Source organism: Dendrobates tinctorius, unplaced genomic scaffold (genome assembly GCF_039654945.1).
Source record: "Dendrobates tinctorius isolate UK_male_01 unplaced genomic scaffold, ASM3965494v1 ptg000057l, whole genome shotgun sequence".
Classification (NCBI taxonomy): Eukaryota; Metazoa; Chordata; class Amphibia; order Anura; family Dendrobatidae; genus Dendrobates; species Dendrobates tinctorius.
This window is the reverse complement of record NW_027361725.1, coordinates 1,185,673-1,211,374: the sequence shown is the minus strand read 5'-3', so window position 1 is coordinate 1,211,374 and position 25,702 is coordinate 1,185,673. Positions and strand designations below refer to the sequence as shown.

The following is a 25,702-nucleotide window of genomic DNA, read 5'->3' as shown; positions in this document are numbered from 1 at the left end:
GGACCATGTCATTGCCACAGTGCCCCATGAGCTGTTTGCTATCATATGAAGGACTATGTCATTGCCAGCAGCGCCCCATGAGCTCTCGGGCACCCCCAATCCTTGTCCCACCCCTCCAGCCTGCCTCACCTTGTGCAGCTTCCACATGGCCCCCAGCGCCTTGACCTCGTGGCTGCTGTGCTTGCCCTCCTCCAGGCACTGGTAGCACACCGGCATCTTGCACTGCACGCAGTACATGCTGTGGTTCTCCAGCTCGTGGTCGGTGCAGGTGGAGATCTTGCGGGGGCTCAGGCGGCGGCTCACCCTGCCCTGTGCCGGCGGCAGCAGGCGATGCTTGGCCAGCGGTCCCCGGGGCGGGTGGCAGCGCAGGCGGCAGGGCTCGCAGTAGAACACGTCGCACTGCTCGCACATCACCGTGGCCTCCTTGGGGCTCTTCTCGCACAGCTGGCACCGCAGCGCCGCCGCCTTGCTCTGCTGGTAGCGCTCGATCACCCCCTCCAGCACCCGGTTCTTGGCGAAGCCGCGGAGACCCCGCTCGTCCAGCAGCAGGGAGCGGTGGCACTGCGGGCAGGTCAGGCACTGGTTGCGGGCGGGAGGTAGCAGCGCCCCGGAGGAGTGGTGGTGCGGCAGGTGCGGAGCCGGCATGCTCGGAGGGAACACCCGCACTCCATTGGGCGATTTCTGGCAGGGGGTTGTGGGGGCGCTGGCGAAGCCTCCGTACGAGCCGTAGCCGCTGTCCGCTTCGCTGTACAAGCTCATCTTATCCAGGTCCAGGTAGTCGTAGTCGGACAACCCCGACGCCCGGCGGCTCTGCGGGGACTCCGAGTCCGGCGTCTGCACCAGGATGTTGCGCGCACAGGACAGGCACAAGCTGTGGGAGCATGGCAGGATGATGGGCTCCCGGTAGAAGGAGCCGCACACGGGACACTTCAATTCTTCTTCCATCTCTTCCATATGTGACCGACCCGTCCTGTGCTGCAGCTGCAGCGACACTGCGGGGAGAAGCACCAGGACGAGGGAGGACACTCCCCAGCGGCCGCGCTATTGGTGGGCTGCCGTCCTACGCTGTGCTCTCTTTGGTTAGGTGAGGAAATAGGGCGGTGCTAAGGATGCTGAGCCGCATCGCCCTCATCTTCTGGAACTGTGATTGGTTTACCTCGTGTCAATCAAATGAAGGGGCGGAGCGAAAAGATGCTCAGCGGCAGCATCAGCACCCGCCCTCGTCTCTCCATCCTCCGGCGGGGGCAGCGTTCCTGCACGAAAGTCTTCCACACCGTCCGACAGATATGCCGAGTGCTGACAGCTTGGGGCCACTGTGCAAGAAATATGATGTGCCCCCTCCCTGCCTGGCATGTCGCTTATGATGAGGATAATCTGGCCATGGCACCCCCTGAGCCTCGGCCAGATTCACCTCATTGTGTGCTCTGCAAGACCCATACATAGAGCTCACATTGCACCATAGTGACAGTTCTATTTGGGCCCCCACCCTCCAAATATACAGTATATAGTTTTTTGTACTGAGATGGAGATATACTTCTCAGCAGGGCTGCCAATAGGAATTTCGGGGCCCCATACTGGCAAAATTATCGGGACCCCTTGAGACCCTGCCCAGGCTCCACCCAGCCCCGCCTCCACCCCTTGAACTGTCCACAGTCAAAAGATTTTTTTAAGCTGCCACCACGACAAGGTAGCCTCTTTTGGCTCCAATCTAGGTACATTTTTATTTTTCAATTTTTAAAATGACCAATAATATCACATACAGGGGACAAATACCACTGCACCATGTCAAGACCACATATTACCACCACAGTGACCGAATAATATCACATACAAGGAACAAATACCACTGCACCATGACCAGACAACATATTACCACCACATAGTGACCGAATAATACCACATACAAGGAACGAATACCACCACACCATGACCAGACCACATATTACCACCATAGTGACCGAATAATACCACATACAAGGAACAAATACCATCACACCATGTCCAGACCACATATTACCACCACATAGTGACCGAATAATACCACATACAAGGAACGAATACCACCACACCATGACCAGACCACATATTACCACCATATGATGAGCAATAATACCTCATACAAGGAATAAATACCACCACACCATGATCAGATCACATATTACCACCACATGGTGTCCTATAATACCACATACAAGGATCAAATACCACTACACCATGTACAGACCACATATTACCACCATATGATTACCAATATGATTACCAATAATACCACAATACCACATACAATGAACAAATACTGCCACACCATGTCCTGACCACATATTACCAGCACACGGTGACCAATAATACCACATACAAGGAACAAATACCACCACACCATGTCCAGACCACATATTACCAGCACATGATGACCAATAATGCCACATACAAGGAACAAATACCACCACACCATGACCAGACCACATATTACCACCACATAGTGACTGAATACTACAATACTGATTAGTAATAAAATACACAATACTAATATCACCATAAGTGCCATTATACACAGGAGATCTGTACTTAGTATGCAGTGTCTGTGTACAAGTAATACAGTGATCACTGGTGACATTAACACAGGAGCTGTGTATATAGTGTATAGTGTAAAGATAATATAGTGATCACTAGTGACATTGTACACAGGACTGCTGTATATAGTATACAGTGTATAATGTCAGTGTACAGGTAACACACTGACTTACCAGTGACGTCTCTAGGTGAAGTCCTGGCCGACTATGGGTCCTTAGTTATAAAAGTGTCACTTATCCTCTCTGACGTCCGGCAGGGTGCTGAACAATGATGCTTCGGCGTTGCAGCCGCTGGGCCCAACCAAAGAGGATCTGACAAAGACTTCGGGCGTTCCTGTGACCAGGCGAGGTGAGGACACAACAGGCCCCGGAAGAGTTTCGCAAGGCGGCACCCCCCGGCGGAGGCGGTGCGGTGCCGCGTGGGGGCTGGAGAATGGAGGCCGCAGCCCCGAACGGAGCTGCAGGGACCGCGGCTGGCAGCGGACAGCCCGCAGCCGCAGGCTGGAGTGGTGTGGCGGCGGCAGCGGACAGGCCGCAGCTGCGAACTGGAGTGAGGCAGCGTCTGCTGCGGGCGGGAGCTGACGGGCCGCACCCCCGTGGTGAAGTCGGGCGGCGGCTGCCGCAGGCGGGAGCGGACGGGCCGCACCCGCGGGGTGGAGTCGGGCGGCAGTTGCCGTGGGCGGGAGCGGATGAGCCGTACCCGCGGGGTGGAGTTGGGCGGTGGCGGCCACTAGGAGCGCGGCTGAATGGTCGGCGTCTCCCTCCTGGACAGCTAGGTGCCGTCTCCCCTCTGCCTGTGGTGAGTCTCCCTGAAGTCTCTCTGGTTGCTGCTCTCCCCGCTCTGCTCTGGCTTTTGCTCTGGATCTCTGGCGCTTACTGGCTTCCTTCCTCCACCTCTCCTGTTCTGCTGACTCACCCCTCCTGGCGTCGTTGACCTTTTTATACTGGCTCCTCCCCCAACCTCTCTATGTCTCATCCTCTAATTCTGTCCCCCGGAAACAGTTCCCTAGGAACCTTTGTGACAGCCACCTTTGTTCTGGCCCGGGCACACAGCGGGGACGGCTCCTCCTACACTCCTTTGGCTCCTGCGCATGCGTACTTTATAGGCCCTGTTGAGGGCCGAGCAGAGTACTGCAGTGCGCAGGCGCCGGACCTCTCTGACCTTTCCCGGCACCTGCGCACTGCAGTACTTTACTCTGCCCTCAACAGGGCAGATAAAGTACGCGTGCGCAGGAGCCGAGGGAGAAGCAAGGAGGAGGACATAATCGTATGAAGATGGGAGGCGCCGGACCGGACCGTGACACCCACCACACACGCCCCCGCCCCCCCGGTGAGTATAATCTAATGTGTTTTTCTTTTTTTTCAGGTTTCATGAGGGGCTTATCTACAGCATTATAGAATGCTGTAGATAAGCCCCTGATGGCGGTGGCCCCAGATTATGGGGTAAAAATGGGGTGACAGATTCCCTTTAAATAAACTACATACATATTCCTGAATACCCGATGCGTTAGAATCGGGCCACCATCTAGATGAAAATAAAAGTCTATACAAAGACCAGCACTGATATTACCACAATATGGTCATTGGTAGTTACCAGTCCTGCAGGACATATAGAGATTACAGTATAGTTACAGATAGCGACTTACAGATGACGTTCTTTCTGGTGGAGTTGTTCGCATTTCCCGTCTTTTCCATCTGGCCCTGACCGACATGTTGACTTCTCCAGCCAGGACTCATCTGCAGAGATTACAACAAAGACACATCTGACTTCTCACATTTCCAGCACCGATCACATGTAGAATCATAGAATCCTAGAATGTTCGAGTTGGAAGGGACCTCCCAGGTCTTCTGGCCAACCCCCCTGCTCAATGCAGGTCTCACTAAACCATCTCAGACAGATGTCTGTCCAGCCTCTGTTTGAAGACTTCCAATGAAGCAGAACTCACCACCTCTCATGGCAGCCAGTTCCACTCATTGATCACCCTCACTGTCAAAAAGTGTTTTCTAATATCTAATCTGTATCTTCTCCCTTTCAGTTTCATCCCATTGCTTCTTGTGTTTCCATGTGCAAATGTATTCCCAACCTGCACAAACTCATCATCCTTCTGATACCCAAATACTGAGCTGTTATTGCCATATGTGCCCCTATTATTGCTCCTAGCTGTGTGGTACAAAAACAGAGCTCCTCTTAGTGCCCCACATAGTAATGCCACCACTGTGCCCCTTACATCATAATAATGCCTCCTTTGTGCTCTCTAGATGGTGTGATGTAGTGACCACTGTGTCCGCTAAGGGGTGCTGTGTGGGTGTCCTAGGAGAGAGGATGAGTGGTAGGATACTGATTGACCGTTGTGTATCTCAAGGTGGTTGGCCTTGGGATGGAACCTTGAACATGTGTGTTGGTCAGCAGAGGTACTGCTGAGCTTCTGTTACACTGTGTCATGGAGAGCGTTCCAGGTAGCTGGTGAGACGGGCAGGACCAGCTACCTACAAATCCACCCAGGGGTGTGTCTAGAACGCCATAGTAAAGAATGTATGAATGCTTGTAGGACCTGTGATGAGGTCATAGCCATGTGAACCGGTGGGCGTGGCTACGGACCATATAAGGTGGCCAGGGTAGGTCACATGAGTGAATGCTTGGACCTGGTTGGTCCGTTTGGAAGGTCTCGCTGGAAGATGTGTCTGCCTTCCTGAAGTGCCTGTGTGTAATGGCTGCAAGTGTCTGACAGTTCCCAGGGAGAGGGAATGAACGTCTGAAGTATGAAGCAGCTATTAGGTAACCCGGCCACGGGGTGAGCTAACTGTGGTTAGGCGAGAGCCTGCGTACTGGACATTGTATAACCTGTGTGACCACAGGGTTAACAGAGGGAAGCTCTGTCATGGACGCTATGCTGTTTAATATGAATTTTCTGTTGCATATGGCTTTGGTTTATGATGCCTGAATAAACCGAATGGACTGAGTTTATGTTGAGAAACCTGTGCCGGACCTGGTTTTCTGCAGCAAAGCGAGTATCCCCCACATGTATAACAAGCGCTTCCTTACAATGGTAAAATTGCCCCCTAGAAAATATTAATTTCCTGTGCATGTGCCCTCCAAATTTTATCCCTAGAAAGTAATAATACTCCATGCGCAATTTTGATGGTCACAATACTGAGAGCACCTATAACAATAATGTTTAAGTGCCCAATTAACATTTAATAACGTCCCCTGAGTTCCACATGTATAATTCCTCTATATACAGTACGCTGGGCACACAGCTCCCCTATACACAGTATGGTAGGCCCACAACTTCCTTATATACAGTATGATGGGCCAGCATCTCCCGTACATACAGTATGTTGCCCCCCAGAGTTCCCCTATACACAGTATGATGCTCCCCAATACACAGTATGATGATCCCACAGTTCCCCTATACATCGTACGATGATCCCACTGCTCCTCTATACACCGTATGATGATCCCACAGCTCCCCTATACATAGTATGATGATTCCACTGCTCCCCTATACACAGTATGATGATCCCACAGCTCCCCAATACACAGTATAATGATCCCACAGCTCCCCTATACACAGTATGGTAGGCCCACAGCTCCCATGCATACAGTATGATGTCCCCCAGAGTTCCCCTATACATATAATGATGTCCCCACTGCTCCTCCAATACACAGTATAATTGTTAATAGCATTCTGACACCGTGTGGCGCCTGCACTGAGTGCCCCTCTGCCGGGAAGAAATTAACATTATTCCTCCCAGCAACCTCGCTCTTCCAGTCATAGTGGTTGTGCTGGCACGGTTTCAGTCATTGGTCTGTGTATAGAGAGTGGCTGCTGTAACCTCACCCCGGCACTGACTGACAGCCGCCTCAGCACCGTCTGTCACCCAGTAGTTACCCTACTGGTGCCCCTATAAATAATAATGCTTCTTAAGCGCCCACTTAATATTTAACTGAGTCCCCCTATGTACAGTAGTAATGGCCCCAGCATCACTGATGTGAGCAGGGAGTCGTGTGCCGACTCTTTTGGCTTCTCCCAATTATCTTCTATTGAGTGAAGTCAAACTTTTCTAGTGGCACATGCAAATAGCAAATGTTATCACATAATAATAATCTTTATTTATATAGTGCCAATATATTCCGCAGCGCTTTACAGTTTAACAGTTTCAAAACACAAGTCATAAGTAACAACATTAACAATACAATAATTAAAGCAAAATAAGACGACCCTGCTTGTGAGAGCTTACAATCTACAATGAGGTGGGGGAGATACAAAGAACAGGTGTGTATTTACAATGATGTATTTACAATGATGGTCCAGCCATCTTGAGGAAGTGAGGGATAGATGAAGATAGTGAATGGGCTACACACGCACACTTAAGGCCCCGTTACACGTATCAATGTCCCAGCGATCCCACCAACGATTCGATGTGGATGGGATCGCTGGGACATAGGTGATCGCTGGTGAGCTGTCACATAGATAGACCCACCAGCGATCAGGACTAGAGAGCAAGCTGGTATCCAAGGTAAACAGTGGGTATCTAAGAGCCGCGCGGCTCCTAGATACCCGCTGTTTACCTTGGAAACCAGCGTCCAGCGTCGCTGATCGCTGGTCTCTCGCTGCGACACGCAGCGATGCGTGCTGGCCAGCGGGAGACCAACAATCAAAAAATGGCCCAGGACAATGGAGCGCGATCAGCGATACCGGGCAGGGGGGCCGATCGCTGACCCATGTGACACACAGCGATATTGCTGGCAAGATCGCTGTGGCATCACAAAATCAGCGATCTCGCTAGCGTTCTCGCTGTGTGTGACGGGGCCCTTACACATAAAATTACTTTGATTAGTGAACGTTATAGGCCACTCTGAACAAATGTGTTTTGAGGGAGTGCCTAAAACTGTGCAAATTGTGAATAGTCCTAATTTCTTTGGGTAGAGCATTCCAAAGGATTGGCGCAGCGCGGGAGAAGTATTGGAGTCGGGAGTGGGAGGTGCGGATTAGTGCAGAGGTTAGTCAAAAGTCGTTAGCGTAGCGGTCGGTTAGGCCGATAGACAGAAATGATGGAGGAGTTGTAGGGGGGTTCTACACTGTGGAGAGCTTTGTGGGTGAGAACAAGTACTTAGAATTGGATCCTATAATGAATGGGCAGCCAGTGCAACGATTGGTGAAGAGCGGACGCGTCCGAGTACCGATTAGCCAGGTGGATGACCCTGGCTGCTGCATTAAGTATGGACTGGAGAGGGGAAAGTCGAGTAACGGGGAGGCCAATTAATAGAGCGTTGCAGTAGTCCAGGCGGGAGTGGATCAGTGAGGGTTTTTGTTGATTCCATGGTGAGAAAAGGGTGGATTCTAGAGATGTTCGTTAGGTGTAAGCGGCAATGTTAGGCGTCGGATTTCTGCGTTTACGCCGCAGGGATCCAGACCCTCACATTCTGCAGTCTCCTGCTGTTTATCTACTGCAGAGGAGATTGCAAAGGAGATTGCCTTGCAACGAATCTCTCCTGAGGCTAAAGGCCCTGTCACACTAAGCGATATCGCTAACAATATCGCTGTAACGTCACTGATTTTGTGACGTAGCAGCAATATTGCTAGCGATATCGCTGTGTGTGATACTTACCTCTGACCGGCTTCCCCGCTGGTTATCGCTGATCGCGCGAGAACGTCCTGGACCGTTTCTCGTCGTCAGCTTCCTGTGGCGCCGACGAGTGACGCGGGGGCGGGAGGACGTAAGGATCGCCTCGTCTGGCAGGTAAGTAGCAACTGCCGACCGCTGCTATGTCGCTGGTGAGATCTGCCTGTGTGGCAGCTCACTAGCGACCACTTAGCGATGCACCAGCAATCCTGACCGCGTCATATCGCTGGTCGGGATCGCTGGTGCATCACTAAGTGTGACAGTACCTGAAGTCCTTCTGTCCTCCTACCGAGCATGCTCATGGGACGATCTCCCATTGGAGATCGGGATTCATGTGCTCAGATCCCGCTCCAGATCTCATTGGTCCATCTCAGAGATCTGGAAGCTTGCGGAAGGTCCCGGCTGCTATAAAAGGCGCTCATGGCTGTTCCGCCATGCGCTAGTATAGACTTACTTGCTGTTGTGTGTATGAGGACGGATGTATGATTCTGGTGAATGACTCATTATAAAACCCCTTCCCTCTGATATTACGTATGTGGTTAGGGACTGAGTTAGAATCAGCGCCAGCGCTCCTCTGCTGCAACATCCACAGCTGCTAGCGTCCGACATTGCGCTTGCGCCTTAGCCTTGTCGTTTAGCGGCAGTGTCCACGCCGCGCTGCAGTAGCAGCCCCTTTGCGTCCGCAGTTGCGACGCTCCATACACGGTAGGTCTAGACGGACGTAGTGCCGCCGTCTTGGGCTACTCCTGTGACCTGATACCGTGTGTGCATTTTTACTGAGTACTGTGACCTCAACAGGCTCAGTCTTTTGTGTTTGTACTTATTTGGCATCTCTGTGAATTAACTGAGATTGCCCTGTGCACCTTGGTGAAGTTTAACCCTGTGCGCATTTCCGCCATATTGCTCCTGCCACCACTTAGCAGCGGTTATATCACCTACTGCACGGTAGACCCCGAGCGGCGAACGCACTTTATTATTATTTTTATTTAGTGCGTTCCGCCGTTCCTAACAGGCAAGAGGGGACAAGAGATTGTATATGAGATGTGAAGGAGAGATTGGTGTCAAACATAACACCCAGACAGCACGCCTGCTGCCGGGCTGTTATTATGGTGCCACCCACGGAGAGGGAAATGTCAGATTTAGGGAGGTTAGTAATGTAGATGACGGGAGAAGAAGTTCAGTTTTGGGAGGTTGAGTTTCAGATAGAGAGTGGACATGATGTTGGAGACTGTGGACAGACAGTCACTGGTGTTCTGTAGGACAGCATGGATAATGTTAGGGGATGACGTGTATAGTTGTGTGTCATCAGCATAAAGATGGTACTGAAAGCCAAATCTGCTGATGGTCTGTTCAATAGGGGTTGTGTAGAGAGAGAAGAGAAGGGGGCCAAGGACTGAGCCCTGAGGTACCCCGACAGCGAGAGGAAGAGGAAATGACGTGGAGCCAGAGAACAAAACGCTGAAGGAGCGGTCAGAAAGATAGGAAGATAAGCAGTGTCCTTAATGCCTAGTGACTGGAGCCTAGAGAGGAGAAGACAGTGGTCAACAGTGTCGAAAGCTGCAGAAAGGTCAAGAAGAATGAGCAGAGAGTGGTCACCATTACATTTTGCTGTCAGAAGGTAGTTGGTAACTTTGATGAGTGCAGTTTCAGTCGAATGTAGGGGGCGGAAGCCAGACTATGAAGGGTCTAGGAGGGAGTGAGTGGAGAGGTAACGGGTAAGGCGGGAGTAGACTAGGCGCTCCAAGACCGCCTGATCACACCAGTGGTCTTGGGGTCTCATGACGGCAGATGCACCATATCATGATTTTCCGGTCTGTAGTCTCAGAATTACTGCAGACAATTATCCTAACCCTCTAATAACTTTATAATAATAAATTGCTAAATTGCTTATTATTAAATTATTACATAGAATGCGGCTTGTGGTTACTGTATGGTTATAATTGTTAGGGGGCAGACAGACGGACATATTTCTCGTGCGAGGATCACATCGCAATCCTCGGACTGACCGTCAGTTCTCCACACCTGAGTCTGACAGCTGCATAGTAATCCATCACGCTGTCACGCTCATGTCAGGAGCAGTTCCAGCCAGTCTGAGGATTGCGGTGCAATCCTCGCATGAGTTATACGGCCATCTGTCTGTGCCCTTCTTATACTAATACTGACATTAATCTAGTATTAAAGTATTAATGAGCTCACAAGTAAAAAAAAGCTCCCTAACTCCTCCCTGTCCCCCTCCCACACCCCAACAGCCGATCCTCTCACATGCACCCCTGTGTGCTCTGTCCCCCTGACCCCACAACACCCCCTTCCTCTCACATTCACCCCCAGTGACCTGTCCCCCTCCCACACCTCAAGACCCACAATACCCCAATACTCTCACATTCACCCCCAGTGACCTGTTGTCCCTCTCCCACTTCAGCCCCCACAATACCTCCATCCTCTCATATTCACCTGTGCCCTGTCCATCTGCCTCAAAATACAACCATCCTCTCATATTCACCACCTGTGCCCTGTCCCTTCTGCCTCACAATACCCCATCCTCTCATAATCACCCCAGTGTCCTGTTCCCTGCCTCATAATACTCCCATCCTCTCACATTCACCCCCAGTGCACTGTCCCCGCTTCACAATGCCTCCATCCCCTCACATTCACCCCCTGTGCCCTCTGCCTCACAATACCCCCATCCTCTCACATTCTCCCCTGTGCTCTGTCCCTGCTGCCTCACAATACCCCCATCCTTTCACATTCACCCTTTGTGCCCTGTCCCCGCTGCCTTACAATAGCCCCATCCTCTCACATTCACCCCCAGTACCCTCTCCCGCTGCCTCTCAATACCCCATCCTCTCACATTCACCCCCAGTGCCCTGTTCCCCTCCCACACCTCAACACCCACAATACCTCAATCCTCTCACATCCACCGCCAGTGATCTATTGCCCCTCTCACAATTCAGCCCCCACAATACCCCCATTCTCTCACATTTACCCCCAGTGCCTTGTACCTCCTCCCCCACAATACCCCCATCCTCTCACATTAACCCCCAGTGCCCTGTTCCCCCTCCCCCACAATACCCCCGTCCAGGGCCAGCATTAGTGGCAGGCAGACCAGGCAGCTGCCTAGGGCCCCCACTCCCCCAGGGGCCCCCAGCTAGCGGCACATGACACAGCCGCTATGGGGCCCATGAGGCAGTGGGTCCCACCGCCACATTGAACTATACTGGTGTCATAAACGCCAGTAGAGTTCAAAGCAATGATGGAGGGAGCATCAGACGATGATCCCTCTCCCATCATTCCCCTCTGACACTCCGGGTGCGCGATAACGTCATTTCATCACATACCCACTGTGTGCCAGACAGACTGCAGTGCAGCCTTTGAGACCAGAGCCGGGAGCAGCGCGGGGCACGAGAAGAGGTGAGGATTGTGGGTTTTTAAAATATATGCCTGAGTACTGGAGTGTGGCGCTATTTATGGGGGGAGGCTGTGTTATATACTATGAGGGAGGAGGATGTGCTATATACTATGGGGAGGATGTGTTATATACTATAGGGGGTACATTATATTCTATGGGGGAGGTTGTGTTATATACTATGGGGGTACATTATATTCTATGGGGGAGGCTGTGTCATATACTATGGGGGCTACATTATATTCTATGGGGGAGGCTGTGTTATGTACTATGGGGGCGCTACATTATATTCTATGGGGGAGGTTGTGTTATATACTATGGGGGTACATTATATCTATAGGGAGGTGAGCTGTATTATATTCTATTGGGAGCTACATTATGTTCTATAAGGAGGTGGGCTGTATTATATTCTATGGGGGGCTACATTATATTCTATGGAGGTTACATTATATTTGGGGGCTGTATTATATTTATTATATTCTATGAGGGGTGATTGCATCATACTCTATGAAGGGGCTTCATTATACTATATGAGGGGGCTGCATTATATTCTATGGGGGGCTAGATTATATTGTATGGGGGTTTCATTATATGCTATGGGGTGCTGCATTATACTCTATGAGGGGGCTACCATATATTCTATGGAGAGGCTGCATTATACTATATGAGGGGGGCTGCATTATATTCTATGGGTGGGGTTACATTATATTGTTTGGCGGAGCTGCATTATACTCTGTGGGGTGGCTGCAATATACTCTGTGGGGTGGCTGCATTATGCTCTATGGGGTGGCTGCATTATACTATATGTGGGCTGCATTATACTGTATTGAGGACTATGGGGAATACATTAAACTATACGAAGAACTATGGGGTGTATTATACTATGGGAAGTGAATTGTACTGCATGGATGACTATGGCGGTGCATTATACTATACAGAGCACTACAAGGAGTGTATTATACTATATGGAGGACTGAGTGTATTTTAATATATGGAGGGCTATGATGAGTGTATTATACTATATGGAGGACTGAGGAGTGTATTATACTATATGGAGGACTGAGGAGTGTATTATACTATATGGATGACGGAGGAGTGTATTATTCTATATGGAGGACTGAGGAGTGTATTATACTATATGGAGGACTGAGGAGTGTATTTTAATATATGGAGGACTATGAGGAGTGTATTATACTATATGGAGGACTGAGTAGTGTATTATACTATATGGAGGACTATGGGAAGTGTATAATATATGGAGGACTGTGGAGTGTATTATACTAAACAAGCAAAATGCTGCATAATCATCGAGTGATTGGATTGTTTATGCCAGAACAAAAATCATTGTTCTCAGCAGCACATCGCCCGGTGTAAACTGTAGATGTGCTGCTGATAACTTGATACTGTATGGGGACAGATTGATCTAATGATTGTTCTGTTCCCATCATTCTTTCTCAGTTGGTGTAAAGAGGCCAGGAAACAAGCGTAGAACGACTTCAGTATTGTCGATCACACTCGTTTAGCGGACTGATCTCAGCGCACGTAAATACCACAGAAATGCTTCTGTGTGATGTGCAATATGTTAGCATTTTGGGCCCCATTTTAAACTTTTGCCTAGGGCCCCACTTTGCCTAAAACCGGCCTTACCTCCATCCTCTCACATTGACCCCAAGTGCTCTGTCCCCCTTCCCCCACAATACCCACAGTGACCATGACATGACTAAACTGAATGAATTTAATAAATTCCATCCCCACTTACCATGAAGCTTGCAGGCAGTTACTGGGGCGGGACCAGGAAAGTGTCCAGTTTAATGCACACAGAGGGCACTAGGAGCCAGTGTAGCTGAGACAACCAGAGCCTGCACGACAGAAACTGCAGTTGCTGCTGGCCAGGAAGGAGCTCCTCGGGTGAGACAGCAGCACTGTACACTGCACAGATAGGCTTTGCAACCTGACACTGTGCAGAGGGCAGGCATTGTGCTGCTCTCTCCCTGTCAGATACTGCCAAATGACAGTGGGCCCCTGCATGTGACTGGGCCCGGGGCAACAGCTCCCTCTGCCCACCAGTAGCTACGCTACTGGCTGGTGGCTTTAACTATTGCTGTGCGGACCTGCACAGGCCCACAAGGCAATAGAGCACCGGAGAATCCTGCTGCTGGGGCCCGGTGAGCAGAAGAGACGGGGCCTGAGGCGGGCCCCCTCTGCTGACCGAGCCCCATACGCCAGTCAGGGCAGTAATGCCCTGATGGCGGCCCTGTATCTCAGTTCTGCTGAGCCCAACCCTGTATATACAGTATATTATATTATGTGTCTGATATCTATACCATCTGGTATCTAATAAAGTGTTATTCACCAAATAAGGGATAACTTACTGACTTTTTTGGGACTGACCACTGGGACCCCCAGCAATCCTGAGAACAGGACTCTGCAGCTCAGCCATGAATAGATTAGAGGGGCACATGCTTGACTTCTGCTCTATTCATTGTCTATGGAACTGATGGAAACAGCCGAGCACAGCACTCAACAGCTCTATAGATAAAGGAGAGAGCCGAGCATGCACAACTCTGCTCCATCCAGGATGTGACTGCAGACCCCTGTTCTCAGCATCTCTGGGGGGCTCAGCAGCTCTATAGATAATGGAGAGAGCAGAGACCGAGCATGCACAACTCTACTCCATTCAGACAAGACTGCAGACCCCTTATTCTACCTCTTCCGGATGGCTGCAAATCCCAAGCGTTCTAATTATCAGCTTCTTAGATAATTGTATAACTCGTACTCACACCACCAGGCATCTGCAGATAGTTTTAACTCAACCGCCACTGTAAACTGTAGAAAGACCATGAGAAACTATGCTGTTTTTTTCCAAAATCTTGTATTAGTTACAATGATCAGTAGGTAAAAATGAGTAATCTGTACAGGGTAGTACACATGCGTCTAGAGCAGTGGTCTCCAACCTTTCTGACCTTGAGAGCTCCATTCAGCTTATAGAGAGGGTCGCGAGCCACATTCAGCTCCCACCCCCCTCTAAGTAGTGTCAACCAAAGCCCCCATTACAGGTATAATCATAACCAAAGCGTTTCCACAGATATCACTCCAAAGAAGTACACTGATATCCAGCGGTTCGCACAATACCCCCAGTATTATACCCACAGTACCCTCAGTATACTCCCATCAAGGGCTCCCAACACACTGTCACATCCGGCTTTGGGCACCTCCTCTAACAGGTAGTACCATCCTCTAGCATACCATACTTAAATCATCTCTAAACCTCAAGACAGTATATGTGCATCCAGGTCTGCTCTTCAGTGCAGGGCTACTCACAAAATTCACCATTTTGAGTTGTTCTCTTCATACCTGTTTGCTAGACTTGGAGCTAACACACCAAGCTGGCAGACAGTCGCGAGCAACAATTCATGGGACCATGAGCCACATGTGGCTCCCGAGCTACAGGTTGGGGACCCCTGGTCTAGAGTAATGGCTGCTGTAGACTAAAACTGAGGAAGAAGGGAGGAGCAGCCTAATACAGAGCCTAACTACAGGAAGGACATAGGGACAATCTTCACACAGTCTAATTCTGCCTTGCAACAACAGGGAATTTTGCTGATTGGAGGAAAACAACACAGAGAATATACATTACAGATTGTTCCCATTCGTGTGACACAACACTCCCCATCTGAAATCATCAGATTTCATAAGTCCTTGTTTGATGTAAGGAGTCGACTCTGTCCCTCGACGTCATGAAACCTACAATGAGAGGAGAGAAGGAAAAGCAATTCAACAATAATGCAGTAATCAAGTCCATACTTGCAGTAAAACGTAGTCCTTGAGTGAAAAAATAGAAAAATGAGTCCACAAGAAAACCCATCTTCGGATTGGGGAAGCCGCAACATGCCAACACTTCCACTAACCCAACAGTAGAAGTTCAGTCCATAAGGGCAAGTTCAAAGTTCAGCTGGATGCTTATAGTCCTGTGTCCTAGCATGGAAATAGTATGCGATGATATGCTCCCCGCCGTGGCAGAGTCCAGCGACAAAGCCAAGTTCATATGTCTCCTGCTTGAAGGAACAAGCAGATGACGAACCCGAAATGGACGTCAGCAGGCACGATGGCTGACCAGCCCGAAGGATGTCCAGGGTGGTGAGATCTCAGCTTCTGTACTGGCACCATGGACAAACAGCTTGTAATGCAGGGTATGCAGGTTTTTGAAGTAAACTTGACCTTGTCCAAGTTGAAGCTGAGATGTACCTTTTTGACGGTTTCTGAAGTACTTGGAGAGGCTCCTGCAGCTGTAGTCTTCGTAGATGCTTCGTAGATGCTTCGTAGGAAACATAGATTTTTCTCTTGAAAGAGTCTTTAAATAACTACGATGCAGTACTTGGAATTGCTTTAAGGTCTTTAGGGACTTCTTCCTTCTTCCCCGTCTCCCACCTTTGCTGTCTCTGAGATGGTAACATAGTGTTCCTGTTGATGCCCTGAGTAGCAAGCTGTCTCAGTGGTACCCTGCCTTGAACTGCGATGGGTGTTTTTGTAGGAGGGTGGACTGATATGTGGACCTGTCTGATGGAAGAATGATAAAATGTGCTGTGTAGAATGCTTTATTATAACTTGTATATGTGTATGGGGAAAACAGCAAGAATTAGTTAGAGATGGTGTAGTACTGAGTTTTGGCACTAGAGAGAGACACAAGACAGTGAGTAAAGGACCTATCAGCAGCTGAAGCTAGGAAACGCAAAGTCATGGTGGTCGGAGTTACGGGGACTGAGAAGGGGAATTCCAGAGAAAAAGAAGGGAGGGTCCCAGAGAGAGTCAGTCAGTCGGGGGTCGCCCTGACAGAACAGCTGCAGACAGAGGAAGCCTGGGGTACCAGACGGCTGGAGACCGAAGAGGTAGTAAGTGTCGCAGCGGACGGAAGGACTCGATCAGGGGAAGCGCTGTGGCCATGGGCCTAATGGCAGCCACAGTGAAGGAACCTAGATGGTTCCCGCCCAGCTCTGCCCTGTCCTACTGTACTGGCCCAAGGGGGTGCCAGGCCTAAGGTCTGCGCTCCTGAGCCTCTGCCTCCCATTCCTGCCTCCCCTCGCCCAGCATCACCGTCTCCAAACGGATCCGCGACCTATGCTGGGCTGGCTGACATCCGTGCCATCGACCCCCAGCCACCTCGCCCAGCTTCTCCCCGTCCCGCGTCACTGGCGTGAAGCGAGTCCATGGCTATACGGGGTCGTCTTTCTGGATCGCCAACATCATTGCCCAGAAGAAGTCCAAGGAGCGAGAGATCTGGGTAGACCTCCATGAGAAGGAGGAAACCGCCATGTCTGTCCCCCGAAGCCACGGCCGGCTCATCTATACCAACGTTGAGCGGGGCTACGGGTTCATTAAAGAGACAGAGACTGGCCACAAAGTCTACTTCAATGCGGCCTCCATCAAGCATGGGAGGGCCCTGTGGATGGGGGGACTGGGTATCTTTTCACAAAGAGTACTGTCCCCGTGGCAACTATGCTGTGGCCATGATCGTATACCCCGAAGAATACGGAACCCCGTAAAGGGGAGGTGGATTCCTGGGTCTCGGGCACTAAGGACACTCATGGCCCAGGGGCTGCCAGACATTCCAGGGGCTCCACGGCTGTGGAGTTCCCTTCTGCCGGTAGAGGAAATCGGCCATCAGGAGACGTCCCGGAGCACCGCTGAAGCAAACGGACTACCAGGACTGCTGCACGCTGTTGCACAGCATGGGGCCTGTTCCACATCCCCTTGGGGTAAGAAACCCTGTCTCCTGACGCAGCAGGGATGTAATGGGGGTACTTCCCGCAAAGGAAGAGGGTGCTCTGGTGTTCGCAAATGTTTTAATAATGTTTGAAAATGTTTAATAAATAGTTGAAGACATAAAAGCTAGAATTAGATCTACGGGGAGCGTATAACCTTATGCGAGTTCGGGACGGAGATGAGTGGAAAACCGCTTTTCTCACTACTGAAGGGTTGTTTGAAAATTTGGTCATGCCTTTCGGCCTGACCAATGCTCCAGCGGTCTTCCAAAATTTCATAAGTCACGTGTTCTCTGATTTTATTGGACATTTTATGGTGGTATATTTGGATGACATATTGATCTACTCTCCTGATAAACAGGCTCACATTGGTCATGTTCGGGCAGTTCTCCAAAGGCTCCGGGAGAACTGTCTCTTTGCTAATCTAGAAAAATGTTTATTTTTTGTTCAAGAACTGTCTTTTCTGGGGTTCATCGTGTCTGCTGAAGGGTATCGCATGGATCCTAATAAGGTGCAGGCCATTGTCGAGTGGGTTCAACCCTGTGATTTGAAGGCTCTGCAGCGTTTCCTAGGGTTCGCTAATTATTATCGTAAATTTATAAGGGGGTTCTCACAGGTGGTTAAACCCCTCACAGACATGACTCAAAAGGGGGCCGATACCAAGAATCGGTCAACTGCAGCGGTAGCGGCATTTCAGTTTTTGAAAAAATATTTTATGTCTGAGCTGGTTCTTATTCAACCGGACCGTCTGAACCATTTATTGTTGAGGTAGACGCCTCAGAGGTGGGGGTGGGGGCTGTACTGTCCCAGGGACCCGCCACTTTGACCAATTTGAGACCTTGCGCCTTTTTCTCAAAGAAATTCTCCCCTGCGGAGAGAAACTATGATGTGGGGAATCGAGAACTTCTGGCCGTTAAATTGGCCTTTGAAGAATGGAGGCATTTTTTGGAGGGGGATGTCCATCCTATAACCATAATTATGGACCACAAAAACCTAGCTTACATTGAGTCAGCTAAAATGTTGACTCCCAGACAGGCTAGATGGTCATTTTTTTTTTCCCGATTCAACTTCTCGATCACTTTTCGGCCAGGATCCAAAAATGTCAGAGCTGATGCCTTGTCGCGCAGTCTGGATCAGATGTCTCCCCCCGAACCTCCATCCTCCAATCTTCAGCCTGGGGTGGTGGTGGCAGGTATTTCTAATGTGTTGGAACGGGAGATTCGGGAAGCCCAGTCTCTTGCACCTCCGGCTAAGCCGGTGGATAAACTTTTCGTGCCAGCTCAGTTTCGTCTCAAGGTCCTCCTTGAATTCCATGACTCAGTTCTGGGTGGACATCCAGGGATCTCGGCTACCCGGAAGGCTATTGCTAGAGTATTCTGGTGGTCTTCTTTAGCCTCTGATGTTGGGGAATATGTGTCTGCATGTGATGTTTGTGCCCGTGTGAAAACCCCCCATAACCGGCCGGACGGGGAATTGGTACCACTGCCTATTCCTGAGAGACCATGGACTCATTTGTCCATGGATTTCATCACTAACCTTCCTCCCTCCAAGGGTAATACCATCGTTTGGGTTGTGGTGGACAGGTTTAGTAAGCAGGCACATTTTGTACCTTTGGCAGCTCTACCTAATGTGGAAACATTGTCCAGATTGTTTGTTAAGCATGTGGTGTGGTTGCATGGGGTACCCTTGAATGTGGTGTCTGATAGAGGAGTGCAATTTGTTTCCAGATTTTGGAGGGCTTTTTGTAAGAGGTTGGGTATTGGTCTGTCCTTTTCATCCGCTTATCATCCATAGACTAATGGGTAGACCGAGCGGACCAATCAGTCTCTGGATCAAATTCTGCGTTGCTTGACCTCATCCCGACAGGATGATTGGTGTTCTGTGTTACCATTGGCTGAGTTTGCATTTAACAACCTCATTAACCAGTCTACAGATACATCTCCCTTTTTCTGCAATTATGGGTTTCATCCTCATTTTGGAGAATTTTCCCGTTTGAATTCTGGGTGTCCTGGGGCGGATGAGACGATCCAGCGGTTGGGGGAGGTATTGAGGGAGGTCCAGAGTAACATTACGAAGGCCCAGGAGAAATTTAAATTGTTTGCAGACAAAAAACGATCCGCGGGACCGATGCTTCAGATAGGGGATAAGGTATGGTTGTCCACCAAAAATATAAGGCTCAAGGTCCCCTCTGCGAAGCTTGGACCCAAGTTTATAGGTCCCTATGAAATTACCGAAGCAGTTAACCCGGTGGCTTTTTGGTTGCGTCTCCCGCCATCTCTGCGGATCCCAAATGTTTTCCATAGGGCCCTTTTGAAACCTGTGAGGTCCGGTGGGGAGGGATCATCAGCTTCCCCGCCACCGGTTTTGGTAGACGGGCAGTCGGAGTACGAGGTGGAACGAATTGTTGACTCCAGGTTGGTCCGTCATACCCTTCAATATCTGGTACATTGGAAAGGCTACGGTCCTGAAGAACGCTCGTGGGTTCCTGTTCGATCGGTTCATGCGGATCGGTTGGTCCGGGCCATTCACGCCAAGTACCCTGAGAGACCTGGGGGTCCGGTAGCCCCCCATTGAGAGGAGGGTACTGTCATGATCCAGGACGGGGTTTCGCTTTGGCCCATCCTGGTCAGACAGGGGGTTAATTGTTTCTGCCTCTCTCTGGCAGAGGGCGGCTATTTAATGCTCACTGGATCTAGGTCCGGAATCAGTTATACTCCTGCCCTTGGCTGAGTTAGTTGACCTCTTGTATACGTGTGCCTGATAACTTGTTGCTTGTTTGGTTGTGATCCGGTTCTGTCCCTGTTACGAGTTCTGCCTGCCCCTCTTGTACCGCACCGCTCTCTCGTGTATGACTCTCTGCTTGTGACTCGACTGCTCTCTGCTCGTCCCTTTGGTACCGCACTGCCCTCTTGTGTATGACCTTTGGCTTTGTCTGACCTCCCGTCTGTTTATCCCTCCTGTACCTCGTTTGCCCGTACTGTCTATGACCTCCGTTTTGCCCGACTCTGAGTTTTCTACCTTCTCTGAAAGCAGGACGCTAAGCCCCGCCCCCTTGCAGTCACACGACCGTAGGTCCTGTGCTGGCTTGCTAAACTTCTACGTTCAGGTCCTGTGCATCTGTACTTCCCGGCTGTTCCTGTCCCCAGGGGTCCCTACAGTGCGGGTGAGTCCCTGCTCAGCGGAGACTGTACGCTGGCGCTGTCAGGATCCTGACAGGAGTGGCTTCAGAACAACTCTTTGATCATTCTTGACTGGCCCAGCCAAAGCCCTGACCTAAACCCAATTGAGTATCTTTGGAGAGACCTGAAAATGGCTGTTTACCGATATTCACCATCCAACCTGACGGAACTGGAGAGGATCTGCAAGGAATAATGGCAGGGGATCCCCAAATCCTGGTGTGAAAGACTTGTTGCATCATTCCCAATAAGACTCATGGCTGTACTAGCTCAAAAGGATGCTTCTCTTTTTTAATAAATTTGCAAAAATGCCAACATTTCTGTTTTTTTTTAGTAAAGATGGGGTGCAGAGTGTACATTAATGAGGAAAAAAAGGAACTTATTTGAATTTACTAAATGGCTGCAATGAAACAAAGATTGAAAAATTTAAAGGGGTCTGAATACTTTCCGAACCCACTGTACAGTTGTGCTCAAAAGTTTACATACTCCTGCAGAATTTTTGCTTTCTTGGCCTTTCAGAGAATATGAATGATAATACCAAAACTTTTTCTTCACTCATGGTTAGTGGTTGGGTGAAGCCATTTATCGTCAAACTACTGTGTTTTCTCTTTTTAAATCAAAACGACAACCCAAAACATCCAAATGAGCTTGATCAAAAGTTTACATACCCTGGTGATTTTGGCCTGATAACATGCACAGAAGTTGACACAAATGGGTTAGAATTGTCATGATCCAGGTTGGATGATGCCAGTTAAAAGCGCATGTAACCTTTTTTCCTTAAGCTGTGTGCTTAAGGGTGGCCATTAGGAGTATTGCACTGTGGTGTCATTTGTTCTAAGTTTGCCCCCGGTGGTGGTGAGCGTCATTGCACTCTGGTTTCTTTAGTTAGTGCACATGATTGCAATGCAGGTGTGATTGCTGGCTCTGCTATAAAAGCATCACAGGTGTTGCAATCAGCGTTGGTGATAGTCTTCATTTCAACCATACTTGGTGAAGGAAGGAGCTGAGAGCGTTCCTTGCAGCACTGTCTTAGCCCTGGTGTGGAAGGAGTCATAGGGGATTTCTTTGCAGCTCTGACAGAGCTTGGTGGCAGTGTTTCAGGAGGAGTGCTGCTTTCTGGTGGTGGACTCTGTTGCCCGGAGCAAGTGCAACAGAGTAAAGCTAAGTGGTGTTTCCCTGTTTGTGCCTTTCCTTTATGTGTGTTTCAGTGCAGTGGTGGGATTAGTCTCTGCACCGGCTATTTCACTAGAAAGAGGTAGGTGCAGGGCGAGCTAGCGTTTAAAGGTATCCTGAGCAGCGCCCGATGCGGAACCGGCCTAGGGATCGGTAGGAGTGCAGAGACACTGACTCAGGGGAGTGCAGGAGGTCTCCACGTCCAAGTTCCCTATCGCAGGGCCCACCATTGTAATTGTTTCCCTGGTGTTTCCCCTTATTAATTAAATTCGCCCTGCTGGAGGCGGTGTATCCGGCTTCACGTGTATTTCTGAAATTCGCCTGCTGGAGGCGGTGTATCCGGCTTCACGTGTATTTCTGAAATTCGCCTGCTGGAGGCGGTGTATCCGGCTCCACGTCTTATTATTTAAATTCGCCATACTGGAGGCGGTGTATCCAGGGTCGCGTGTGTCATAAATTCGCCCTACTGGAGGCGGTGTGTCCAGTCACACGTAACCATTACATTATCACCAACTGATAATTTTTTTTTTCTACTGAGCCATGGACCCAGTTCAGACGTTTGCCCAAATGCTGCAGACCCTTACTGATGAGATTAGGGGGCTGCGCGGTGAGTTGGTGCAGCAACTGCAGCAGTTGGTGGGCTTTGGGGGCTTGGTTCAGAAACAGGCTCTGCCAGAACCCAAGATATCCCTCCCTGACAGATTTTCTGGAGAGAGAGATCAATTCTTGGTATTCCAGCAAGCCTGTAAATTGTATTTCAGGCTGCGCCCTCGTTCATCAGGGAATGAAGAGCAACGGGTGGGAATCATTATGTCCCTTCTTAAGGGGGATCCCCAAACCTGGTCCTTCTCCCTGCTGGACGATTCACCATCTTTAGAGTCCGTGGACGAGTTTTTTGCAGCTTTGGCGCTTGTGTATGGGGATCCTGATGGCGTCGCCCTGGCGGAATCTCGACTCCGTAGGTGTAAACAGGGAGCCCGGGTTGCTGAGGAGCACTGCTCAGAGTTTAGGAGGTGGGTCACTGACACTCAGTGGAATGACCCTGCACTTAGGAGTCAATTTGTGCAGGGTCTGTCTCCAAAGTTGCAGGATACTCTGGTGCAGTACGCCTCCCCCAGGTCGTTGGAGGCGCCATGTCCCTTGCCATCCGGGTGGATAGACGCCTTAGTGAGAGACATACACAAAATGTGCCCCCTGTTGCCCTCGCTAGGGAGGAGGACCCACCAGTGCGGACGGAGGAACCCAGACAGCCCGGTGTTGGTACAAAAAAGGGGGTGTCTGCGGCTCTTCATGGTGGGGGGTATGCTTTTCCAGTGGGAAGCCGGGCCATTTCATGGGAGCCTGCCCAGTACATGCCAAGTCTCCAGACGAACCCATGCAAGTAGGAGGAGCTAGTTTGTGTACTGAGCTGCCTACAGTTCGGGGAGTGGTGTCGGCATGTTTTTACTGTGGGCAGACTGGTCATGTCCTGAAGGCTTGCCCAACCTGCGCCAAATTATTATCTGTGCCATCTGTGAAGCCGAATTCCCCTGGTCGCTTGGAGGGAGGCGACCAGGGAGTGTATATTTCCTCCATTTTGCCCTTCCAAGGTACTATGTCAGCAGTGGTGTTGGCTGGCGGCGTACCGGAGGAGATACCGGTGCTTGTGGACAGCGAAGCAGGAGTTAGTCTGGTGGATGCTCGCTTTGTCCAGTCTCATGGCCTGAAGTGTAGGACGCTTGCCCAACCTATAAGCATCCAGGCCATAAACTCTGCTCCACTCAGCCAGGGGAGCTTGACCCAAGTCGTAGAGAATATCCATCTGCGTATAGGACATCATGAGGAGTCCTTATCGTGCTACGTCTTGGAGGGAATGCCAGTACCTATTGTTTTAGGCCTTCCTTGGCAGAAAAGACACAACCCGGTGATGGATTGGCGGGCGAGAGAAGTGGTCAGCTGGGGGTACTCGTGTGAGGGCTGCTGCCTAGGGACTACTGTCTCTGCCGTCTCTCTTCAGCGGACCCCTTTCTCTCCAGTGGGAGCAGCGGATGTGCTGCGGGGGGGTTAGGGGCAGGTCTCAACCCTCGCCATTAGCCAACCCTGGGAGGCGCAGACCTCGTGGTGGAAGGAGTTGGAGGGTGGTGTACCCCGTGGGGAGTTGCGGTGGTGTGAGTGTGGTGACATAGGGGGACGCCTCTGTTGTCAATCCCAGAAAGAGTTTACCTAATGGTGACAAATGAATGAGTGGCAATAAACGTTCAGGTCCGGACCTGTGTGTGAACGAGCATGTATTGGTGGCCACCAAAAAGCATCCAGTGGAAGTGTGTTGCGGAGTCTTACCAACTCGAGTTACCCCCAAACATACACATACACAACTCGTTCCCCAGGTCGGCGCTTCGGAGATGTCTGGTGCCTCCAGAACATATATTGCCAATATCAGCGGTGTTCGTTTGTCATCAACCTGACGTGCAGGTAGTTGCTTGGGTGAACTCTGGACCTGGGCGTCCCCGCTGTAGGTGGTTCCCTGATGTGGAGCGGTCTTGAGGGTCCAGAGGCCCCTCATAGAGGGAGGGTAATGTCATGATCCAGGTTGGATGATGACAGTTAAAAGCGCATGTAACCTTTTTTTCCTTAAGCTGTGTGCTTAAGGGTGGTTTTTGCCCCCGGTGGCCATTAGGATTATTGCACTGCGGTGTCGTTTGTTCTAAGTTTGCCCCCGGTGGTGGTGAGTGTCATTGCACTCTGGTTTCTTTAGTTAGTGCACATGATTGCAATGCAGGTGTGATTGCTGGCTCTGCTATAAAAGCATCACAGGTGTTGCAATCAGCGTTGGTGATAGTCTTCATTTCAACCATCCTTGGTGGAGGAAGGAGCTGAGAGCGTTCCTTGCAGCACTGTCTTAGCCCTGGTGTGGAAGGAGTCATAGGGGATTTCCTTGCAGCTCTGACAGAACTTGGTGGCAGCGTTTCAGGAGGAGTGCTGCATTCTGGTGGTGGACTCTGTTGCCCAGAGCAAGTGCAACAGAGTAAAGCTAAGTGGTGTTTCCCTGTTTGTGCCTTTCCTTTATGTGTGTTTCAGTGCAGTGGTGGGATTAGTCTCTGCACCGGCCATTTCACTAGAAAGGGGTAGGTGCAGGGCGAGCTAGGGTTTAAAGGTATCCTGAGCGGCGCCCGATGCGGAACCGGCCTAGGGATCGGTAGGAGTACAGAGACACTGACTCAGGGGAGTGCAGGAGGTCTCCACGTCCCCTTTCCCTATTGCAGGGCCCACCATTGTAATTGTTTCCCTGGTGTTTCCCCTTATTATTTAAATTCGCCCTGCTGGAGGCAGTGTATCCGGCTTCATGTGTACTTCTGAAATTCGCCTGCTGGAAGCGGTGTATCCGGCTGCATGTCTTATTATTTAAATTCGCCCTACTGGAGGCGGTGTATCCAGGGTCGCGTGTGTCATAAATTCGCCCTGCTGGAGGCGGTGTGTCGAGTCACACATAACCGTTACAAGAATGGCTGCTAAAGGTAACATCCTTCCTCACCTGTGACCTGTTTGCTTGTAATCAGTGTGTATGCATAAAAAATGAGTGAGTTTCTGGGATCCAGACAGACACTTGCATCTTTCATCCAGCTACTGAAGTTTCTGAAATCATGGGGAAAGCAAAAGAATTATCAACGGATCTACAGGAAAAGGTAGTTGAACTGTATAAAACAGGAAAAGGATACAAAAAGATATTCAAGGAATTGATAATGCCAGTCAGCAGCATTCAAACTGTGATTAACAAATGGAAAATCAGGGGCTCTGTAAAAACAAAACCGTGGTCAGGTAGACTAATAAAAATTTTGTCCACAACTGCCAGGAAAATTGTTCGGGATGCAAAGAAAAACCCACAAATAACATCAGCTGAAATACTGGACTCTCTGAAAACTAGCGGTGTGGCTGTTTCAAGATGCACAATAAGGAGGCACTTGAAGAAAAATGGGCTGCCTGGTCGAGTCACCAGAAGAAAGCCATTACTGCGCA

The 25,702-nt window shown here is 50.1% G+C and overlaps 1 protein-coding gene across 10 annotated transcripts in view; it reads right to left on the bottom strand.

The window, feature by feature from the left end:
• TRIM9 (tripartite motif containing 9) overlaps positions 1–988 on the bottom strand; it is a 103,417-nt gene extending 102,429 nt beyond the window's left edge. For all 10 annotated transcript variants that reach the window (XM_073577655.1, XM_073577657.1, XM_073577660.1 and 7 more), the window contains exon 1: positions 130–988. In XM_073577655.1, the coding sequence (XP_073433756.1) occupies positions 130–954 (825 nt within the window). In that variant the 5' untranslated portion in view covers positions 955–988. The remainder of the gene's footprint in view (positions 1–129) is intronic.
• Positions 989–25,702: the final 24,714 nt, after the last annotated feature.